Source organism: Lemur catta, chromosome 9, assembly GCF_020740605.2.
Source record: "Lemur catta isolate mLemCat1 chromosome 9, mLemCat1.pri, whole genome shotgun sequence".
Classification (NCBI taxonomy): domain Eukaryota; kingdom Metazoa; phylum Chordata; class Mammalia; order Primates; family Lemuridae; genus Lemur; species Lemur catta.
The window spans coordinates 16,671,839-16,692,394 of record NC_059136.1 but is presented as its reverse complement, the minus strand read 5'-3'; the positions used below and the strand labels follow the sequence as shown (position 1 = coordinate 16,692,394).

The following is a 20,556-nucleotide window of genomic DNA, read 5'->3' as shown; positions in this document are numbered from 1 at the left end:
CGAAGTAGGAGACTTAATCTGTGTTTTGTCTACATCTTCTATTTTTGGTGACTATGTTTTAAAACTTTTCAAGGTACTCAACTTGACCTGTCTTCCCTTCCTTCCAAAAAATGTTAACTGTGCACCTGCTGGGTGCAGGGCCCTGTGCCCGGGGAATGCAGAGGTGCCTGGCAGGTCTCCGCGCTGGTGCGCCCACAGTGAAGTCAGGCATGGGAGAGCCGTGTGTGAACGGTGCTCACAGGGGCAGCAGAGGGAGAGTCTGTGGAGGGCTTGGGCGCTGCTGTGCCCCAGACCTACCTTGTCTCTGCCGCATCTGGGCTGCTTGGTTTATTCATTTTAGGTGTGTTTAAAGGACTGTAGTCAGTTAGGGTCTGAGGGCAAAGTATTCCCAGTAGTCAGTTGTCTCTTGAAGGAAACAGAAGGAAGGCTAGCCTTCCTAGGCAAAGGCGATGGCAGTTAAATTTTTTCAAATAAAAATCTCCTTGTCGCAGAGCTTCTTAATAAGCTCCTGGCAGGGCTGCTATCAATGCATCCTGCCAGTAAAGAAGAAAGAGAAAAAAAGGTAAACAGCCTGGGCATCCCAGCCTGCCTGGGACTTCCACGTGATTGGGTGATTGTTTCTCACAGTTCTAATTAAATTTTTAGCCCCAGGGAAAGCATATAGACATCCGCACCAATTATGAATTCAGAATCGTAACTGAAATACCTCTGTTTAAATGAGTCTAGTTTTAATGCAAACCAAATCAATTAGCTGTCAGTCTGACTAATATTTACTTTGCCTAGTCATTACAATTAAATATTTGGTGAAATTGGTTGTTTTATATAAGGATTTAGGGTTATCTTTTTTTTGCAGCACATCAGGAACGTTTTCCTACATTAGCAAAGTATTTTTGTGACACCTTAACATCTGGAGGGTTGTGTAATTAATATTATTAACAAAAGGAAAAGATGATTTCATATTATACAGAGACATTGGAATGCAAAAGCGCCATTGTGTTTGAATGACCAAACTGGAAATGAATGTTATAAGGCTTAGGATAAAGTTCAATCGAATGCAGATGGTATTTTATTTTAATTAGCTCCAGTCTCTATTGTATAAAAGTGCTTTGATAAGTGATGGAATTTACAATCCACCCCTACGTCACATAAAAGCTAGAATGTACATTTCTTACAACCAAACAAAACACAAGGTGGGAGAGGAGTCAAGCACAGGACTTTCTTCTTTAATTGCATGCATGTGCGTGCACACACACGCACACACACTTATTAAGCATCGTTTTTCATTGATCCTGTACCAGAATTGTGCAATCATTTTCCTTCATTCTTAATTACCTTCACTTGATTTTTTTTTTAATCATCTTTGAAAAGGGCCATTTTGCTGGGATTGCCTTGCTGCTCAGCCCTATCCTTGGGGGAGCAGCCCCAGTGTTCTCAGTGTGCAGTATCAGTCACCGGGTTTTTCCAAGGACTGTCATTTAAGCAAACTGAAAGCATTTGTTTTTAACTTGTTCTTTTGCCAAAAGTCTGGAGAAGGGTGGATGTTACAGAAGCATCCACCAATCGCTGAAAGGGCTCACAAATTTTTTTTAAATTACTTGTTCTGATTGTGTTCCAAGCTGGCTTATAGTTAGACGTTGCTGCCTGTGTCTTCCAAACCTTACATTTTAGCACAATGACTTGGGTTCAGCCCTTTCCTTCGCTACAGTCCTCAGTTGGATTGACAATGGAAATGGAAGGATAAAGCTGTTCTTAGGGAGGCCCTTGACAGCTCCTTCCAGGGTGGTGGGAGCCCTTGGTTTGATGCCTCGTTTAGTGCTTTAAAAGCTCAGAAGTTGCGAAATGATTTCAAGGACTGGAGTAGGCATTCTGTTTTGTAGGATGGGACTTTGCCCCCAGAGTTTAATCACAGCTCAGGTTTCTTTCCAGCAGTGATGCAACGTTTAAGCAGATCTTTCCATTAACCACAGATGGAATTTTATCTGACAGTTCTGTGTGCTAGAGCCATTCGAAGTGCAAACAAACAAAAAGTTCCTGGCAAATAAAAGCACATAGACAGTAAGTGACCAAATTGGTCTCAGGGGTTGATGAACTGTGTAATGGGTGGGGGGCAGGGGCAGATTGCTGCCCAGTAGAATTGCCCGGTAGAAATCTGAGGCTGCTCTAACCGGCTGTTTTATAAACCATCACTCCCATCTGGGGTGATCAGATGACGGTGACAAACTGTCTCTTCACATTTTCAGCACAACCCAACAACTGGTTCTAGTGGCATGGCTACTATGAATTAGTAAAAAGTTTGGATTTTAAAATACTCCTTAAAAGATAACATTTTATTATTTCACCTGCATGCTTAGCACTTAAACTTAGACATCACAAGGATAACTCTAAAGTCTACATGTTCTAAAGCCAGCTCACTGTCTCTGCCCCCACATGCCTCAGAGAGAAGCATTCATCTGCATTTTGTACAATTCCACCCCGTCCACGTCCTGTGTCTCCTGCCCTAGGCCAAGCTCCTGTCTTCTCTCACCTGGACCACTGCACTGCCCTCCTCACTGGCCTCCTGTGGGCATCCTTGCCCCCCACCGATCAGCTTCCATGCTTTCAAGGGGTCCTCTGACATACATGGTCTGATGGCGTCACTATCCGTAGGATCACCTGCCCCAACCTCCCAGGCCCTCCTTGGTCTGGCCTCCTGTGGCCCCTTGTGTCCCAGCCATACTGGCCTTTACAATCCTCCTCAAATGACCTTCACTCTTCCCCTCTGCATCGCCTTTGCACAGACTGCTCCCCACCTCCCCCTGCTGTCTCTCTCTTCCCTGCCCTACGCTCTCGTCTCAAGCACCCCCGCCACAAAGCCTGCTCAGAGTCCTCAGGCGTGGCTTGCTCTTCCTAGCAGTTATATGTTTATGTTCTAGATTTGGCCCCAGAGTGGGAACGATGACTGGTTCAGTTTGCTTGGGATCTGGACAGCGACAGAGACAGGGCTGGCAGGGGAGCTGCAGATGATTCCTGGGAGGCCTGGACCGTCAGGAGGGTGGGGAGAGTGTTTAGTATTCCAGAGCTGGCGGAGAGGCGATGGGAAGTCAGGCTGACCTGGTGCGCAGATGCACCGTGGGAGAGGAACGTGTAGTTGGAAGCACGCAAGCTCCGCTCTTGGCAATGCAATAGAAGGTTCTTGAGGACTGAGGCCACATCTCACTGCTTCTACTCCCTTCCAGGTCCAGCAGCTGTCCCGTGAATAGTAGACAGATGCATAGTACATGTTTATGGAAATGTATCTCAGTTTTCACAGATTAGATTCACTTAAGCACATTGTATGTTATTTGCTTATCAATGTCTTTCTAGGTAAATACTTTAGAAATAAATTGTGACACACTTTGGCTAAATTACAGCAGAAATTCTAATGAGAGCTGGAGTTACCAAGGCAGTATCCTGTATTGCTAAAGCTAAAATAACAGAAGTACTGACTGGACTTCGGGCCTGTTGTCCAGCATCTGACTTCGTAGGTGTATGGTCTGCAGGGCTGCTGTAATGAAGGACTACAGGCTGTGTGGCTCAAAAACAGAAACTTATTGTCTCATGATTACGAAGGCTAGAAGTCCAAGGCATCAGCAGGGTTGGTTTCTTCTGAGGTCTCTTGCAGATGGCCACATTCTTGCTGTGTCCTCACATAGTCGTCCCTCTGTGTGTCTGTGTCCTAATCTCCTCTTCTTATAAGGACACCAGTCAGTTTGGATTAGGACCCCACCCTTATGACCTCATTTTAACTTAGTTACCTCTTTAAAGACACCATATCCAAACACAGTCACATTCTAGAGTACTGGGGCTTAGGACATCAACATAAGAACTTGGGGAGACACAATTGAGCCCCTAACAATAGGTGAAGCTAGGCACCTTCCCCCTATTCCATTGTTGATGAATGGAGGCAGGTGGCAGGTAATGGGGAGAGGGGACCTTCTGTCCCCTTGCAGCAAAATGAGAACTGACTCACACATGAATGGCTTTACTTTCCCCAAGTACTTTCACACCCACTGTCCCATTTCCAAACTGGCAGAATGAGAACTGTCCTCTCTTATGACTGTTAAGCTGTGTTCTTCTGGCAAATGCAGTTCAGCTTTTGCAGGAAGAATTCAAGATCTGGTCTATACACTGCTGCAGTAAGGAAGTGGAGAGGGAGCCGGGTTCCCCGTTGCCTGGGTGACAAGGGGGGCGAGGGGTTTCTAGGAGGAGTTAGAATGTCTTTTATTTTTTTAGTTCCTCCAACTTCTACTGCCTGGTCTCAATCACTGGGTTCCAGCTGTGCAGTTGCCATAGCAGCCTGGCACCCCCAGCCCCACCCCAAGGTGACCACAGGTGGGCTTGGGCATCTCACTGAGACAGGCTTTAATGAAGCTTGTTTATGGTGACAATCCCCTCTGCCCTCTGGGAAGATAATAGCAGTTGTACCAACCCTTCACATGTGGAAAACGCTGATCCATTTTCTGCCTCTGTGAGTCCAGCTTAGTTGATGGCTCTTAACCATTTTGGCATCACAGTCCCTTTTGAAAACCAGATGAAAGTTGTGGGCTCTCTCTCTCCAGAGGAAAAAAGAAATCATATGCTCATGTCCACACCATTTTGCATACCATTCTGAGGTTTCCCAGGACTTGAGCCTGTCCTAACATTCCTTGAGGGACTGTTGGTCCCCCGGGCAAGAGGTCCTCAGCTGTTCCCCACTTAAGTCACATGTGCATTAAACCATTGCCTGCCAGTGAGAGAAGGGCCACCTTGCACCCTGAAAGGTGACACACACTTGCCAGGGAGCAATATTTTTCTTGCTTTAAATTCATCACTCAGCCTTCTCACTTAGCTCTCGAGTGGGCTGGGTGTTGGCCCAGCAAGGTGCTAGGAGCAGTCCGTGCTGATGGTAATTGTGATCTAAGCCTCACAGACAGATGGGTGCAGAGGTGCTCAGAGGGGGGCTGATCTCACCACCGGCTTTACATTTTTGAGGCTGAGGCCCAGGCAGTGTGCCCACCTCCTACACAGAGAGAGCAAGAGGTTTATTTTCTACGGGACTTCCAGTGCAATTGTTCTCTCCTGAAGGAGGCTGTAAGGTTTGGTGGCTCCCGGATGCTGGGGGTCTGGCCTCTGACCTCCTCCCCAGATGTGCCCTGGTGTGCAGTTGGGGTTGGCTTGCAGTACAGGGACTCCTCCTTGTCCCTTCACAGTTACAGAATAAAGTGTCCTTCACTTTCACTTTGATGAAACAAAGGGAAAGAGAACAGAGGCAGCTGATGGAGCTGCCTCTTGCTCTGATACCACAGTGCAGAATCTACATGAACCCAACTGTCGCAGCCCTGCCGGTGTCTACTTTAAGGAAGTTTAGCAGCTTGTTCAAGTGTAGGCCCTTCCGCTTGATGCCCTGTGGGACCGCTGGGGAGGGGCCTCTGTGAATGCCCGTTGTCGCCTTAGGGCCATCCCAGAGCAAAGACTTTGGAGCCCCAGGCCCTGTGTGTCAGGAGGGCTTCTGGCCCACCTGTGGCCCACAGGGAAGAGGACGTGGCCAAGGCTGCCTGCAGCTGCCCGCCAGAAAGTTGCTTGGACAATTATTACGACTCAGTAGCACTGATAACCCGTGACATCTCTGACCATTTACTGGGACCATGGCAAGACTCCTCCTGGGTCTCTGCTGGTTTATGTTATGTTTTTATGAGGATCTTTAAATTCTACCTTATCTTATCAGCAGAAGGACATTCAACAGATGCCGAATTTTAATTTGGCTGCTCAAGAAGAAAGCTGGAGGGGGCACACGATACAAAAGAAAGTGTTGGCTACTAACTTAATCTTGAGAAGATTATGAAGGCTTCTTGGTGATTAGTATTCTCTTCCCCAGAGCAAATAACTTATCTAGAAGGGTGTTGCATGTTTAGCAGGAAACCTGCAAACCTTTGGAAAACAGATGAGAGGAAAAGGTCAGAGTGAAGTTCCACCTTCAAAATATGACTTTAAAAAAATCAAGACACTTTATACAGGTTTGCAAAGAGATACAATTTGTGTTTGGGCTAAAAGTGACATTTGGCAAACCTAGCCCTTGCCCCAAATCACTTATAGTTGATCTTCCACAAAAAAGGCAATAAATGTCATCAAGCATCATTAAGACCCAATCCCATTTTCTACTCAGTAGCCTGTATTTAAAAGTTTCCTTGTGGTGGCAGCATATTTATAATCTTAAATGTATTCATATTTACAATCTCAAGTGTAACTTCGTTTCTTTATTCAAGAAGCATTTAGTGAGCTCCTGCTGTATGCCATGCCTTGCCTGGCACAATGAAATACAATGAAGAACAAAACACAGTCCCTGTCCTGATGGAGGATACAGACCAGTGAGGGAGCAGAGGTTGATCAGATCACCCCACATACATCCTGTCACACACTGGGGCCAGTGCTAGAATGGGGAGCTACAGACAGGCCCTTACCTTTGAGGGAGACACACCTGACTTTGCTTTCATCCAGGGACAATTCTCAGTTTGCTTTTTCATAAGAAAGAGGAGACAGTACTTTAGTCCAAACCTTTGCTGAGCAAGTACCTGTTACAGGGCAGATGTTTGTGTAGAGTTGGAGAAACAAGGATGGTTGAGACACATCCCTCTCTCTAAAGGGAAAGAAGTGATTCTAAATAGATAATATCCGTGTATTGGGGTGACGGAGTGGTAAAGATACTTGTAGAGGGGCCTAGGATCCCAGGAGGGGGCTCCCATCCTGTCCAGCCTGGATGCCAGAGAAGGTTTCTAGGTGGTGAAGGTTAAAGGATGGAGGGTTAAAGGTTGGCCCAGTGAGGAGGGGAAGGGCCTTTTGTCAGAGGCACAGAGCTGTCCCTTGGAACAGCCCGGCCTGCAGGGATGCTGTAAGCAGCGCAGGCCTTCTGGATGTGGGACACTAGGCTAGGGAGGCCTTGGGTGCCTCAGAGGGGCCCTAGGGGGTTGTGGGGTGTAGGGGGTCAGATTTATATCATAGATTGGTCATATGGCAGTCATGTGGAGGCTGGAGGCAGGGACACCCTGTAGGTGGCCCTTGTGTCTGTCCAGATACAGGGAGTACACAGTGATGAGTGAAGGGCACAGGATCCTGGCAGCTTTAGAAGACCAGTGTGAGACACTCAGGTTAGAGAGGGTCCCAGTCTGTTCTGGTGTGGGGAGCGGGTGGACTTTAGTGCTGTCACATCAGGAGACTGAGGAAGATCCAGGGGACCTGGGTGGGGAGCAGGTTTCACTATGGGGCAGCTTTAATTTGAGATGCCAGTGGGGACCGGTGTCCAACACCCAATGTAGTGCAGGGGAGAGAGCGGTCAGCTTGAGCGCCAGGGGTCCGGGTGGTCTTCGTGTGTGGGGGGGTGCTGGTCATAGCCAGAGACGGCACCAGTGGGTACATGGGGGTGGCTGGTCCAGTGGTTAGAGTATTGATAAAGAGCCCCTGCCTCGAGCCCCTTCTCTTGCCCCATGCGCCTCCCTGCAGGCTCGGCCACCATGACCCTTCCCTCTCTGGGACCCCATGCCTTCACCACTAGCACCAGCCAGGGCTTCCAGACCCTTCTCTCACAGGACAGCCTCACAAATCCTCAAACACTGTAAATCTCAACCCTGACTAAGGCTGTGATTTAAACCTGTTTAATCTTCCAGGGCTGCTGTAACAAATCACCTGTGCCACAAGTGGGGTGGCTTAAAATGACAGAAATTTATTGTCTCAGTTCTGGAGTCCAAAGGTTGGAGTCACGCTCACTCCAGGGGCTCTGGGGGAGGATCTTCCTTGCCTCCTCCAGCTTATGGGGGCTCCAGGTGTTCCTGGCTTATGGCTGCATCACCCCACTCTCTGCCTCTGTCTCTGCATGGCCCCCTCTCCTCCCTCTGCCTCTCTTTTGTAAGTACACATGGTATTCGTTGGATTTAGGGCACACCCAGCTAATCCAGGGAGATCTGATCTCAAAATCCTTACCTTGATTCCATCTGCAAAGACCCTTTATCCAAAACCTAAAGACAATTAAATAGAACGATCAGGCACTTTGCTGTCTGCAGTTATTTCCTCTTCCTTCAGCCCAGGGATCTGAAGGCTTTGAAAGTACAAATTTCTCTCCTCCATAAGAAGGTTGGGGGCCCCTCTATAGGAGCTTAACTCTTACCATACACACATAGCCACAATAATGTTATTTTGCCCCTGGCCCACTCATTTGTAGGCTTACTTGGGTTTAGGATGAATTTTCCAAGTCCATGGCCTTGAGAGGTGAGTAAATGTGCACGACTGTCTCTTCCTGTACATTTTTCACAAAGAGAAAAGTCTGAAATTCAAAGTTATGAGGGATCTGCTCAATGGCCCTCGTCGTGCTAGGGAACTTTTCATGACATCTGGTAACATGCTTTCCCAGGTGACCTAACTGATTTGGGGGAAGTGTCCACTTGGGCTTGGAAGAGCAGAGTTTGCCTCCTTCTCCTACTGGGAGCGTGGCCTGGTGGGCCCAGCGGTCAAAAGGGCCCTGCAGATGTTATTAGGTCAAGTAGTGAGTCTGGAGCCCTTTAGCACAATCAGGGCTCAGCCTGGCAAGGGGGATGGAGACATCCCAGGAACCTGAAGCTCTGAGAGATCTACATACCACTGTATTTTATAATAGGGTGTTTAACAGATTATGAAATATTGCCTGCGGTATTTTATACCAGGTAAAAGCTTTCTAGTTCAGGTGGTGATATATGGGGAAGTTTCAAAATGCCATCAGTGAGTGTTATGAACAAAATATCTCATTTTATCGTTTTATTTTCCATAGAAGTATCTATCAGCGGCTGTTATAAATTATCTAGGGCTCGGTGCTGAGGCTTTTTGAAGTGTCTGAACCAGCATTGATTTTGAGCTCATTGCAGTGTTTCTACTGGTGTTTTATAGACAAATCACATTGGTGGTGGGGCAGCCTATGATACTTCTCTCTGAGCATTTTGTCTTGTACACCAAGGATGCCTTTGAGGTCAATCCCTACCCCTCCATGTGAGGCTGTGCGTGAGAGTGTTCAGCTGTCCTCCCTCAGGACAGTGTGGACAGGTCAAGGCTGAGGGAGAAGGAAGGGAAATTTTCTCCCCCAGCCTGGGGATGCCTGTCTGCTCAGCCTCAGGCAGCTCCTCACTGTGACAGCCATTCTAGCTGCCAGGACTGCCTGGAATCACCAGCCTGGGGTCACCCTGGGCTCCCTCCCCTCTCCTCCTGCTTCTCTTGCCACATTCCTTCCCTTCCTCTTCTCCCCCCCATGCCACCTCCTCTAGGCAGCCTGCCTTGTTTGGAGCTCACATCACACTCTTTGTCTGCTTGCTGGGAGCCCCCGACTATAGCACAGACTCTTTGAGAGCAGGGGCTGGGTACTCATCCTCATCCTGCCCATCTCAGGCCCCAGCACCAGGCTGAACTCCAGCTTGGAGCATTACTGGATCAGGTGCAGCCCCTGCAGCAAGACCAAAGAAAACGTTTTCACTCAGGGCCCGGGGATTCTCTTCCTCAAGATCCTTGAAAAATGAAAAAGTTTCTCCAGCTTTACGAGAATGTACACACAGGACGGTAAGAACAGCTGTGTGCCGGGCACTGGTTAGCGCTTTATACACGCTGGTTCGTGTGCTAACCCTCGAGACAACCCGGATCTCCCACTCTGCAAGTGAGCACCCCAAGGCCTGCCGACTGCCCGCTCCAGGTCCCACAGCGGACGAGGGTGGGGCTGCGCTTGCGATCCAGCAGCCTGGCCCCTGGATCCTGGCACTTAAATGTCAGTCACGCTACCTCTCAAACCCTTCCGCTTTCATCATGAAAGCAAATCATGCTGACTGAAAGACATTTGTAAAACCCTGAAAGTAATTTAAAAATTTTAAATTAGCAATAATGTCATCATCTAGGAATTGCTGCTATTAATATTTTGCTATATCCCTTTCTAGATTTTTCTCTGTGCATGTTTTGGTACCATGTTTCTAGTGGCTGTCAAAAATTTCAATATATGGCTTGTCATAATTGACTTATTCATGCCCTCACTGTCAAGCAACTTCTAATAACAATTTGACCAAACAGTTTCCTCACTCATCTGTTGCTTCATACATGTATTCCCTTTTTTTCGGAACAAGGGTCACCAATTTATCTGCAACTTCACAAGGTCTTTCTTTCTTCCCCTTTTTTTTTTTTTAATAGAATGACTTCAAAATCTGTCAGAGGTGTTGTTTCCCCCTCTACACACACATATACACAAACAGGTTCTTATTTTTCAAATGTAGTCACTTTGAAGTGAAGGGATCCCCTTGGAACGTATCATCTAAACATCTACCATGACACAGATATTCATGCAAAAGGAAACCTATAGCATCTACAGAGAGGCTATGTAAAATCAGGAAATTATTTTAAAATGGCTAGTAACTGCCTTTCTTCCCGGTAGGTGAAATGGCTGCAGCAACAAGAAGTGAAACGCAGGGTGAAGAGGCAGGTGCGAAGTGACCCACAGGCCCTTTATTTCAACGACCCCATTTGGTCCAACATGTGGTACCTGGTGAGTAGGACCGGCCTCTCTCTGCCCCAGGGCATTTGCAGCACCACATGTCTGAAATGTATTAATTTCCCCCAACGAAGCTAAATTGGTGGGACAGCTCCAGACAGACACATTTCATCTTGAGTGTGTAAAACTCCTACTTCAAGACTGTGCAGCACGCACTTTCTTGTGAAATTTTTTCTGAAATTATGTGAAGGTCCAAGGGGAGCTCTTTGAGTAGGGAAGCTATTTGATGCAGCCTGTAGGACTAACTCAACGGTGATGACCAGCCCTGGACAGAGTCCCTGAAGACAGATGATGCCCTGGGACGATGATAGACAGTTTGCAGGTGCAGAAAAAGCGAGGGGAGCCCTCCACATTTACTCATCCAGATCAGGGTGGGGGAAAGAGGATCTTCACTGTATGAGACAAGACCACACATTTCCTTCTTATTTACTTGCACTTATAAGTGCCTCCCTGCGGGTGTGGACAGAATGTCCATTCTGTGTCAGGAGTGTCCATGTTGGGGGGGGGCTTTGTGTCTTCTGTACAGCATTGTGGTGACAAGAACAGTCGCTGCCGATCAGAAATGAATGTCCAGGCAGCCTGGAAGAGGGGCTACACGGGGAAAAACGTGGTGGTCACCATCCTCGATGATGGCATAGAGCGGAATCACCCCGACCTGGCCCCAAATTATGTAAGTCAAGCCTTGGAACTAACATGCAAAGATATTCAACTGTGCCAGTCATTAAATAAATGCCAGTTTGAAAAACAGTAAGGTGCTATTTCCCTCCTAGCCCCATTAGATTAGGAAATAAAAGCATGCTGAGAAGTTTGGGGAAACAAATATCCTGCTACCTGCTGCTGTCCTGGTGCCAGGGAGAGAGGTTTTGGGGAGGGATTCGGCCACATGTTTGAGGAGTGACATATGCTTCTACGAATGGAGCCTAAAGAACTAGGAAACACGTGTGAAGATAGTCATAATATGGCTATTAGCAACATGAGCAGTTACAGGGTTAAAAGATGGGCCCTGGATCCAGACCCCTGTGTTCTTATCCTGGCTCTGCGACTTATTAGCTCCAAGACCTCTGGGCAAAGTGCTTAACTTCTCTGTGCTTCAGTGCTGCCAACTGTAAAATGGGGTTAATAAGAAGATTGCTAGCTCCTAAAGTTACTGTAAGGATTAATTCATTCATAAATATAAAGAAGAGAGGTTGGCAGTAAATACTCTAGAAACCTGTGTGCCTAACAGTGGTTAAGTAAACCGTACTGAGTCCATTTGATATATAATTATGCAGCCCTTAGAAATGAATTTTGAAGACTACATCAATAACACTGGAAAGCTTTTACCATTTTTTTTTTCTTTTTTTGAGACAGAGTCTCGCTAGAGTGCCATGGCATCAGCCTAGCTCACTGCAAACTCAAACTCCTGGGCTCAAGTGATCCTCCTGCCTCACCCTCCCAAGTAGCTGGGACTACAGGCTTGCACCACCACACTCGGCCAATTTTTTCTATTTTTAGTTGTCTAGCTAATTTCTTTCTGTATTTAGTAGAGATGGGATCTCACTCTTGCTGAGGCTCGTCTCGAACTCCTGACCTCGGTCTCCCAAAGTGCCAGGATTATAGGCGTCAGCCACCACACCCGGCCTATCATATGTTTTAAAAGGAGGGTACAAAATTATATGAATACTGTTATTTAAAAGTATGTAAACAAAAACATCCCTGTTAAAAATATAAAATTAAAGGAATTCTGAGACATGCGGCAACACAGATGAATTTTAAGAACATTATGCTAAGTGAAGTAAGCCAGTCACAAAAGGACAAATACTGATTCCACTTACATGAAGTACTTAGAGTAGTCAAATTAGTAGACAAAAAGTAGAGTAGTGGTTGCCAGGGGCTGGGAGAAAGGAATGGGGAGTTACCGTTTAATAGGTACAGAGTTTCAGCTTTGCAAGATGAAAAGAGTTCCGGAGATGGATAGTGGTGATGCTTGCACAACAGTGAATGTGCTTAATGCTACTGAACTGGGCACTTAAGAATGGTTAAGATGGTAAATTTCATGTTATGTATATTTTACTGTACTAAAAAAATGTTTAAGATGATAGTTACAGTAATAAACCCTCTGTGTGGTTTTCTCTATTTTCCAATAGGGCATAAAAACAATTTAAAACAGGGCTGTAATATGCTGCGTCACTGCTTTTCACTCACCAAGATTTAATTTCTTAGGATTCCTTTGCAAGCTATGATGTCAATGGAAACGATTATGACCCATCTCCACGATATGATGCCAGCAATGAAAATAAGTATGTTGCCTTGTCTCCTCTCCCCTCGCTTCTCCTCTCCTCTCCCTGCAGAGTTGCAGTTAAATGTCCACACAAGGGATCTGGAGAGGTGACAGGCTGTCAGCACTTCTTCCCCTGCTTGGGCGCTGGGGATGCTTATCTAGGAGTCACAAGCTGCACCAGGCATAGCTCTTCAGGCACGAGGCAGCTCCTGTGCATTTAGCTAGAAATGGATGTTTGACAGTGTTCCTATTTCCAAACTTCTTGGAATATTTTAAGAGAATAACCCTTAAGTCTAGTGGTTTCCATGGCCAATTGTGTTAAGACAGCAGTTTGGTCTGTTTGAACACAGGTCACATGCTTCTGTGACTCTGTCTGTGATCCTATGAGAGAGGTGAAAGGGGTATGAGGGGGCCTGAGTGATGCTGGGCACATCCAGGTTCAGTCCCAATTCTCCCCCTTACTGGCTGTGTGGCTCTGTGTGCAGTGGGCAACCTATTCAAGACTCATGTCTTAAGTGTCTCAGAGGCTTCTCCATGGCAATGATGCCCCCCGCTACCTTGTGGAGTTGCTGGAGGGATCAGTAAGCTGATGTGTGAAGAATGCATACAGCAGGTGCTCAGGAAATGATGGGGGAGGGGGTTGTTGTGTCACCATCATTTTGCAAGTGTAGGCATCAGGGTCCAGAGACATCAGGTGACTTGTGCAGTGTAAATGGCAGCCGTGGGGTTGTTCCTGGGCGTTTGTTTGCTATACCTGCTTGTCCCATGCCCCGAGCACTTACCATTCTTCCTAACATATTTAGAGGAAAATAACAAAAGCCCGTTCTTTCTTCCCTGCTGTCGATAAGACACTTGCCAAGGTGCGTCCTCCCACTGTAGTATTTTAGCTTGTGTTTGATTCGGTTCTGAGGTTTGCACGCCGGTGCTCACACGGTGCTGTGCAGGGAGGCTCGGCCCCATGAGTTCAACACAGAGCTCCCTGGGGCCGCAGAGGCTGCAGCCTCTCACGTCCCAAGGTGCCCTTCCCAGCCAGCAGTGAGGACGCCTGGGACAGAGAGGCCTGATCATGGCCACATATCAGAGAGCCAGGGAGGGATGATCCAGATGCCATGCAGTGACCCTTGAAGGGCGGGACTGACTCCTGTCATGAGCCATGGAGCTCCGTGTCCTGCGAGCAGCCCTGGCCGCCGGCTCCAGAGAACAACGGGTGACTCCCTCCAAAGGTCTAGCACACAGACTGTGGGACTTTTCTGAAGGCGACTTTAAATGTGAATCAGTGATTCGCATCCCCTGTGGACTCCTCTCAAAGATGTGCTGTTTAAAGTTGCCCATATTTTGGTCCCTGCCAGAGGAATTGACTCAGTTTGGCACATTGGAGATTGGGGTCATTACTGAGGAAAGCAATTTGTTTTTCCGGTAATTCCTTCATAGTCCCGCAGCTGCTGCTGAGTGTTCAGTTTAGAGCGTTCTCCCTCCGTTCTCGCTTCAATGGCGGTAGACGTGAAGGGGGTGCTGTCTCGGGGTGAGTGTGGTGTTGTGGACGCACAGGGATGAGACATGAGACACAGAGTACCTGTTTGCTCTTTCTTCCATCCTGCTGGTCAGGCAAGTGTTGATGCCGCACCTGTGCTTGCTGAGCAATCTGGTTTTGCTCATGGGAGACACAGGGCTGAGCCACCACGGCCCCCACCTGTACACAGCAGTGGCAGTGCCAACCACAAGTGCTGCGAGGAGGGAGGTGCAGGGCCACAGGTGCCCTGACTCCAGCTTGGGAGTCAGGGAGGCATCCTGGCAGAGACAACCCGTGAGCAAGCGCTTGCCATTTGCAGGGCAGCAGGAAGGGCCGTGCCAAGCCCGAGTGGATGCTCCCTCCCAGAGAACACTCAGAAATGGGCTTTAATGTCACACTTCAGTCTCAGGACAGCTGACTGTCTTGTTGCATGAGAACTGAGCAATGCACTGAATTCACTAGAGCTTGCTGGGCTGGGTCCTAACTTCATTTTTTCCTTTGCTTCAGACATGGTACTCGTTGTGCGGGAGAAGTTGCCGCTTCAGCAAACAACTCTTACTGCATCGTGGGCATCGCATACAATGCAAAAATAGGAGGTAAGCCTGGGGGCTGTGGGGCCTGGGGTGGGGGCTGGAGAGCTCCCTTCTGCTGGTCTCAGCAGCCTCCGTCCTTTGGCCTTGGCCATGTCAGGCCCTTAGGCTGGAGGCAGCTGTGCCATCTGTGCCATGGCCCAGGCAGCTGGCACACAGTGATTGGGGCCCTGAGACAGAGGAATTGCTCAGGGTTTTGCCTGAAAATCCATCGCAGGGCCCATCTATGACAGAATTGCCACCTTGCTCTCCTCTGGTCCTGCTAGCCTGGCTGCTGACTTCCTGCTGGCACCCGGACCACCCCTCCTGACGGGCTGTGTGGGGTCCCCTGCTCACAGTCCTTCAGGAGCTCCCTGTCACTTCCCAGACACAGTTACAGTCTTTACCTGGGACGAAGGACTTTCCTAGGTCCCAACTCCCACGCAAGCCTGCTGGCTCACTTCTGTCGCTGTCTTTGGCCTTAGCCAGAGGACATTTGTCATAGTATGAGTATCCCGCAGACACGCCCTGTCTTCCCTGAGAACACCTGGGCTTGAACCACTCCCACCCCACCTCCTCCACCTCTCCCTTTGGCTCAGCCCCCCTGTGACATATGGCCACTCATGCTCACCCTGTTCTGTGAAGTGCACCCTGAATCCAGCTGCACCCCCATCTTGTTCACCGGAGTTGTCAACTCTTCCAGTGATTTAGGAGCAGTGTCTGACCCCAGGTGTGTCTGGCTTTGTTATTTAGCTTCTCACACTGGTGAGTCAAGCTGCCCTTGGCGCTCTGTAGTAGAGTCACATGTCTTTCTGTTCCCTACTGGAGCCTGGACCGTGACAGCTCAGTCCCCAAGTATTCTGAAGTGCCCGCTAGGCGCACATCACTGAACCAGGAACTGAGCAGGTGAGGGCAGAAGGGTGGGCTGCCGGATAGCCTCCAGGGAATGCTGACCTCACCCTGGAGGCCTCTCTGCCTCTAGGTTTGAAAGTGCTCGTGCTCTCTCAGATGGCCATGGTGGAAAGCCACCCTTCCAGGCCACTGCCATTCCTGCCACTGAGCCTTCGTGAGGGCAACTGCTCCACTTACAAGCAGCATAGGTGGGGAGGTTGGACCAGGGGTTCCCTGGATCACCAGTCCTTAGGGAAATTCTTGAATGTCAAAAAGAGGGTCCTCAGCTTTTACTTGATTAGGACTCTCTGCCTACCTTTTCCCTTGGAAATCTTTGAGGTGGCTGAGACTTGTCATTCTATGACAGAATTAGCCCCCAAGGGTATGTTCTGCGAATAAATCAGGAGACTGTATCAACCGGCCTCACTCCTTTGTGGATAGTTCTTATACGTTGAGATGTATACGTTCTCCTGGGAGCCTTTGATATTGAGTGGAGACCCCTGAGAAGTCCCTTCATGAGCTGTGGAGTCAGGCTCACCTGGGTTCCAGTTCCCCTCCCACCTCTCGCTGGCTGTGTGTCTGTAGACAACTTACATAACCTCGCTGAACCAAGGTTTCTTCACCTACGGGAGAACATGGCAACGCTGCAGCTGCCTCCCCAGGTGTGTTATGATGATGAAGTCAGATGCTATGTGTGAAACCCCGGGCCCAGGGTGACTCTGCAGGCAGTCGCTGAGCTCCGCCAGCCCTCCTGCTGAAACTCTCAGAGGGAGAATAAAAATGATCTGTGTTGCTTTGAGTGAGGGGGTTGACCGCATCTTTGGGGTTGGTTGTGTGAGCCTTGCTCCTGAAAGTCCCTAGACTGGCAGCACTGACATCCTCTGGGAGGTGTTAAAAATGCAAAAACCCCCATCCCAGACCTACTGAGTCAGAATCGGCATTATAACAAGATCCCTAGAGGATATGTCTACAAAGGACAATTTGAGAAGTGCTGGTTTAGCAGACTCTCGGGGATCACGCAGGCAGGTAACTCCTATATCATGGGTTGGGGGGAGGAGTCAGTTGCAGTAACGTACATAAAGATCCTCCCAGAGAAGGCGCACAGTAAATATAGTTTGTTTTCATTAGGTAGCTCAGAATTGTACAAGTTTCCAAAATCTGGAGAGAGTGCCTCTACTTGCTGGGCTTTGGAACAGGAATATGTTTTAATTAATGGGTTGAATATCATTGGGCATGTGCTGCATGTATGATATGGGGCCAGCCATTGAAGGGGAGAAGAAGGAGGTGACAGACACAGTTTGGGGCCTCTAGGGTGGGAGCTCAGCAGGTCTTTGGAGGGAACCAATATGGAAGACAGTACAGGACCACGTGCTGAAATGAGGGGGGCAGACACGGAACCACAGGAGCAGCAGGGCAAGCTCTTAGTGAGAGCAGAAGCACAAGTGCATAGCTTGAGCTTGATGAGGGAGGATTTGACTGCATGTCTGACTGCCAAGCAAACAATGGGGTCTGCAGCAAACGGAGCTGGGCGTGAGCATGCCACATAGAGACAAGGGACCTGAAGTGGGCTGTACAGGAAGGCAGGTTGAGACTCGCCTTAACCTGAGGATACTGTGACAGCCAATGGCTCCAAAGCTGCTGTACACAGCTTCATTCTTTCCACGCAGGCAGCCACCCCTTCCTCCTGCCTCTCCCTCCAAGCCCACCTAACATAGCCTCCCTCTCTGAATGTGCTGGCACACAGCAGGGAATTTCTCTGAGATGCCCCTGGAGCTGACCCTAGTGCTATACCTTTTTATATCGGTTTTTTTTATTTGGCACTCAAGAGATTATAATGTATATCCTGACCTATCCCAGTCTATCTAGAATTAATAGTATACTACTACATGTATAATGTTTAAATCTGAAACAGGTTGTTTCAATTCACACTCACTCTCATCCTTTGTGCTATTGTAGTTATATATTTTACTTCATAAGTTATAAATCCATAGTGCATTGCTATGTATTCTTGCTTTAAATGTTTGGCTGACTTTAAAACACTTATGAAAAGAAACACACTTACCTACATATGTACCATTCCCAGTCCTCTTCCTTACTTTCCCTAGCTTCAGATTTCCATCTTGCTTCCATTTTTCTTCAGCCTGGAGAATTTCTTTTAGTATTTCTTGAGGTTCAGGAGTGGTGGTGAGAAATTCTCTCAGATTTTATCTGAAAGAATCTTTACTTCATCTTCATTTTTAAAAGAAATTTTACTGACCATGGCTTTCTGACTTGACATGTTTTTCTTTCAACACTTTGAAGATGTTATTCTATTGTCTAGTGGCATCAGTTGTTTCAGATGATGACTCAGTTGTCATTCTTATTGTCATTCCCTTTTATGTAATGTGATTTGTTCCTCTGGCTGCTTTTATCATGTTTTTTCTATCTGTGCTTTGCCTGTGACTGTAATGTCCTTTTGTGTAATTTTCTTCATATTAATTCCAGCTTGGGGTTTGCTGTGCTTTTTAGTGGGTAGTTCTTTTTAAATCACATTTGGAAATATTTTTGTCATTATATCTTCAAACATTTTTCAATTCCATTTTCTTTTTCTTCTTTGGGCACCAGTTATAGTTGTTAGACTGTTTGATACATCTCATAGGTTATTGAGGCACTGTTTGTTTTTTAAAGTCTTTTTTTCTGTGTGTGCTTCAAATTAGATGATTTCTATTGCACTTCAGGTTCACTAATGCATTCTTTTGTTGTGTCCAGTCTGTTCTTAATCCCTCCCAATGAATTTTTAAAATTTCAGATATTGTACTTTTGTGTCTGTGATTTATTTCCATTTGGTGATTTTTACTGTTTTCAGATCGCTCCTGAGAGTCCCTATCTCTTCACCCATAGTGTTTATTTTTATTTCAGACTCCTTAAGAAGTTTGTAAGAGTTACTTTAAGTCTTTTGTACTAATTCCTATACCTAGGCCATTCATGGGTATGTTTCTAATGATTGACTTTTCTCTGTGCAATGAGTCCTGTATTCCTGTTCTTTGCACATCTAGTAATTTCTATTGTTCAGTAGACTTTGTTATGTTACATTGTGGAGACTCTGGATTCTGTTTTCTTTGTCTGAATACTCTTAAGTTTTGTTCTAGCAGTCAAATTTGAACTGGTGGAGACTCAATTATTCATTTTTTTATGGTTGGTCACTTTCTGATTTGCCCATAGCCTCAGGAAAAATCCCTTAGCCCAGGCATGAAGTCTTTACTCTTAGACCATGACCCTTTTGGTATTTCTGTGGAAAGCCTGAAATGTTCACCAAGACCTCTAATTTAGAAGACTCAAACTCCAAATTGTCTCCCCTGCAGTGGGCAGCAGCTGAAATATCTGCTCAGCTTATTCAGCCTTTCAGCTGTTGTTTTCCTACTGGATTTCTTAGAGTGTCGCCCATGTGTAGTTCAGAGGTCAACCACGTGGTTGAGGGGAGTTTCTATGTTCTCGTCAGTAGCTGTCTCCTTTCTGAGATTCCTCCTCTCAATTTCTAGCTGCTCTGGCTGTCCCAAACTCCATCCCCTGACTCCACAGGAGAATATGATCACATGTTCCTGATTAAGTTCTAGCCTCTGTCCACTAAGAGAAATGGGGTGTTTCCTCAGAGGAAAAGTCCTGTAAAGTTGGATGGTACCCAGTATGGTTCCCTTCTTTCAAGAATTGAATGCCTTGCCTATCTGTGCCTTCTTCTGCTTGCTCTCCAATGCTCTTAAAAAATTGGGTTTTTCCAAATAAATATTTTGTCCAGAGTTTATAATTATTAGCTGTAGAAGAGTTTGTCTGATATGAGCTACTCTGCCATTGTTGAAACTAAAGCTTGTGGTTTGTATTTCTTTATCAATTTAATTGTGTATTAGTTATCTATGGCAGTATGATAGTCATTCCATAATGTAGCTGCTTAAAACAACAAACATTTGTTATCCGGAACAGATAGTGCTTTAGCTGAATGGTTCTGGCTCAGGGTCATTCATAAAGTTATAGTCAAACCGTTGGCTGCTGGCTGTAGGGGGGGCTTGACCGAAGCTGGAGGATCCACTTCCGAGAAGGGCTACTTGCCTGGCTGTTGGCTGGAGTCCTCCGTTCCTTGCTGGCTGTTGGCAGGAGGCCTGACCTTTCCATGGGTTGCTCGAGTGTCCCCATAACATGATAGCTAGCTTCCCTCATTACAGGTGACTCAAGAGAGAAACCAAGGAGGAGCCAGCAAAGTCTTTTATGACCTAGTAGTCTCAGAAGTCACACACCATCTCTTCAGCCATCTATTCATTAGAAATGGATCATTAAGTCTAACATACACTCAAGGGGAAAGAAATTTGGCTGTACCTTTTGAATTGAAAAGTGTCAAAAATTGTGTGGACATAGTTTAAAATCACCACAGATGGGATCCTAAAAAGTTGATTACATATTTATATAAATTAGATAATTTTTTTTACCAAGTTTCTTTGTAAAACTGTGCATTTCATATATAAGTTTTGACACATAAAAATAATTAAATCAAATGAAAGAAGTAGTGGAACTGTTCCAAATCATATCTTTAAAAACAAACTCTTCTGCCACCAGTGTCCCCAGTCATATTGCCCTCAGATGTGTCACCTGCCTTGGGGAGAAATGATGCACTCTCAGGAACCCAACAGGGGCACATGTTAACCTCATTGTTTTCAAAGAGGAGAGAGGGTACACTTGCATGTTAACTGGAAGTCCCTGATGTCTTTCATTGTAGAGAAATTTTCATTTTATTTTAAGTTGTCAAGCTGTACATTGATGGTTT

At 46.8% G+C, this 20,556-nt stretch overlaps 1 protein-coding gene across 3 annotated transcripts in view; it reads left to right on the top strand.

The window, feature by feature from the left end:
- PCSK6 (proprotein convertase subtilisin/kexin type 6) overlaps positions 1 to 20,556 on the top strand; it is a 159,993-nt gene that overhangs the window by 48,357 nt on the left and 91,080 nt on the right. For all 3 annotated transcript variants that reach the window (XM_045560661.1, XM_045560660.1, XM_045560662.1), the window contains exons 3-6: positions 10,421 to 10,531; positions 11,064 to 11,207; positions 12,740 to 12,816; positions 14,815 to 14,903. In XM_045560661.1, the coding sequence (XP_045416617.1) occupies positions 10,421 to 10,531; positions 11,064 to 11,207; positions 12,740 to 12,816; positions 14,815 to 14,903 (421 nt within the window). The remainder of the gene's footprint in view (positions 1 to 10,420; positions 10,532 to 11,063; positions 11,208 to 12,739; positions 12,817 to 14,814; positions 14,904 to 20,556) is intronic.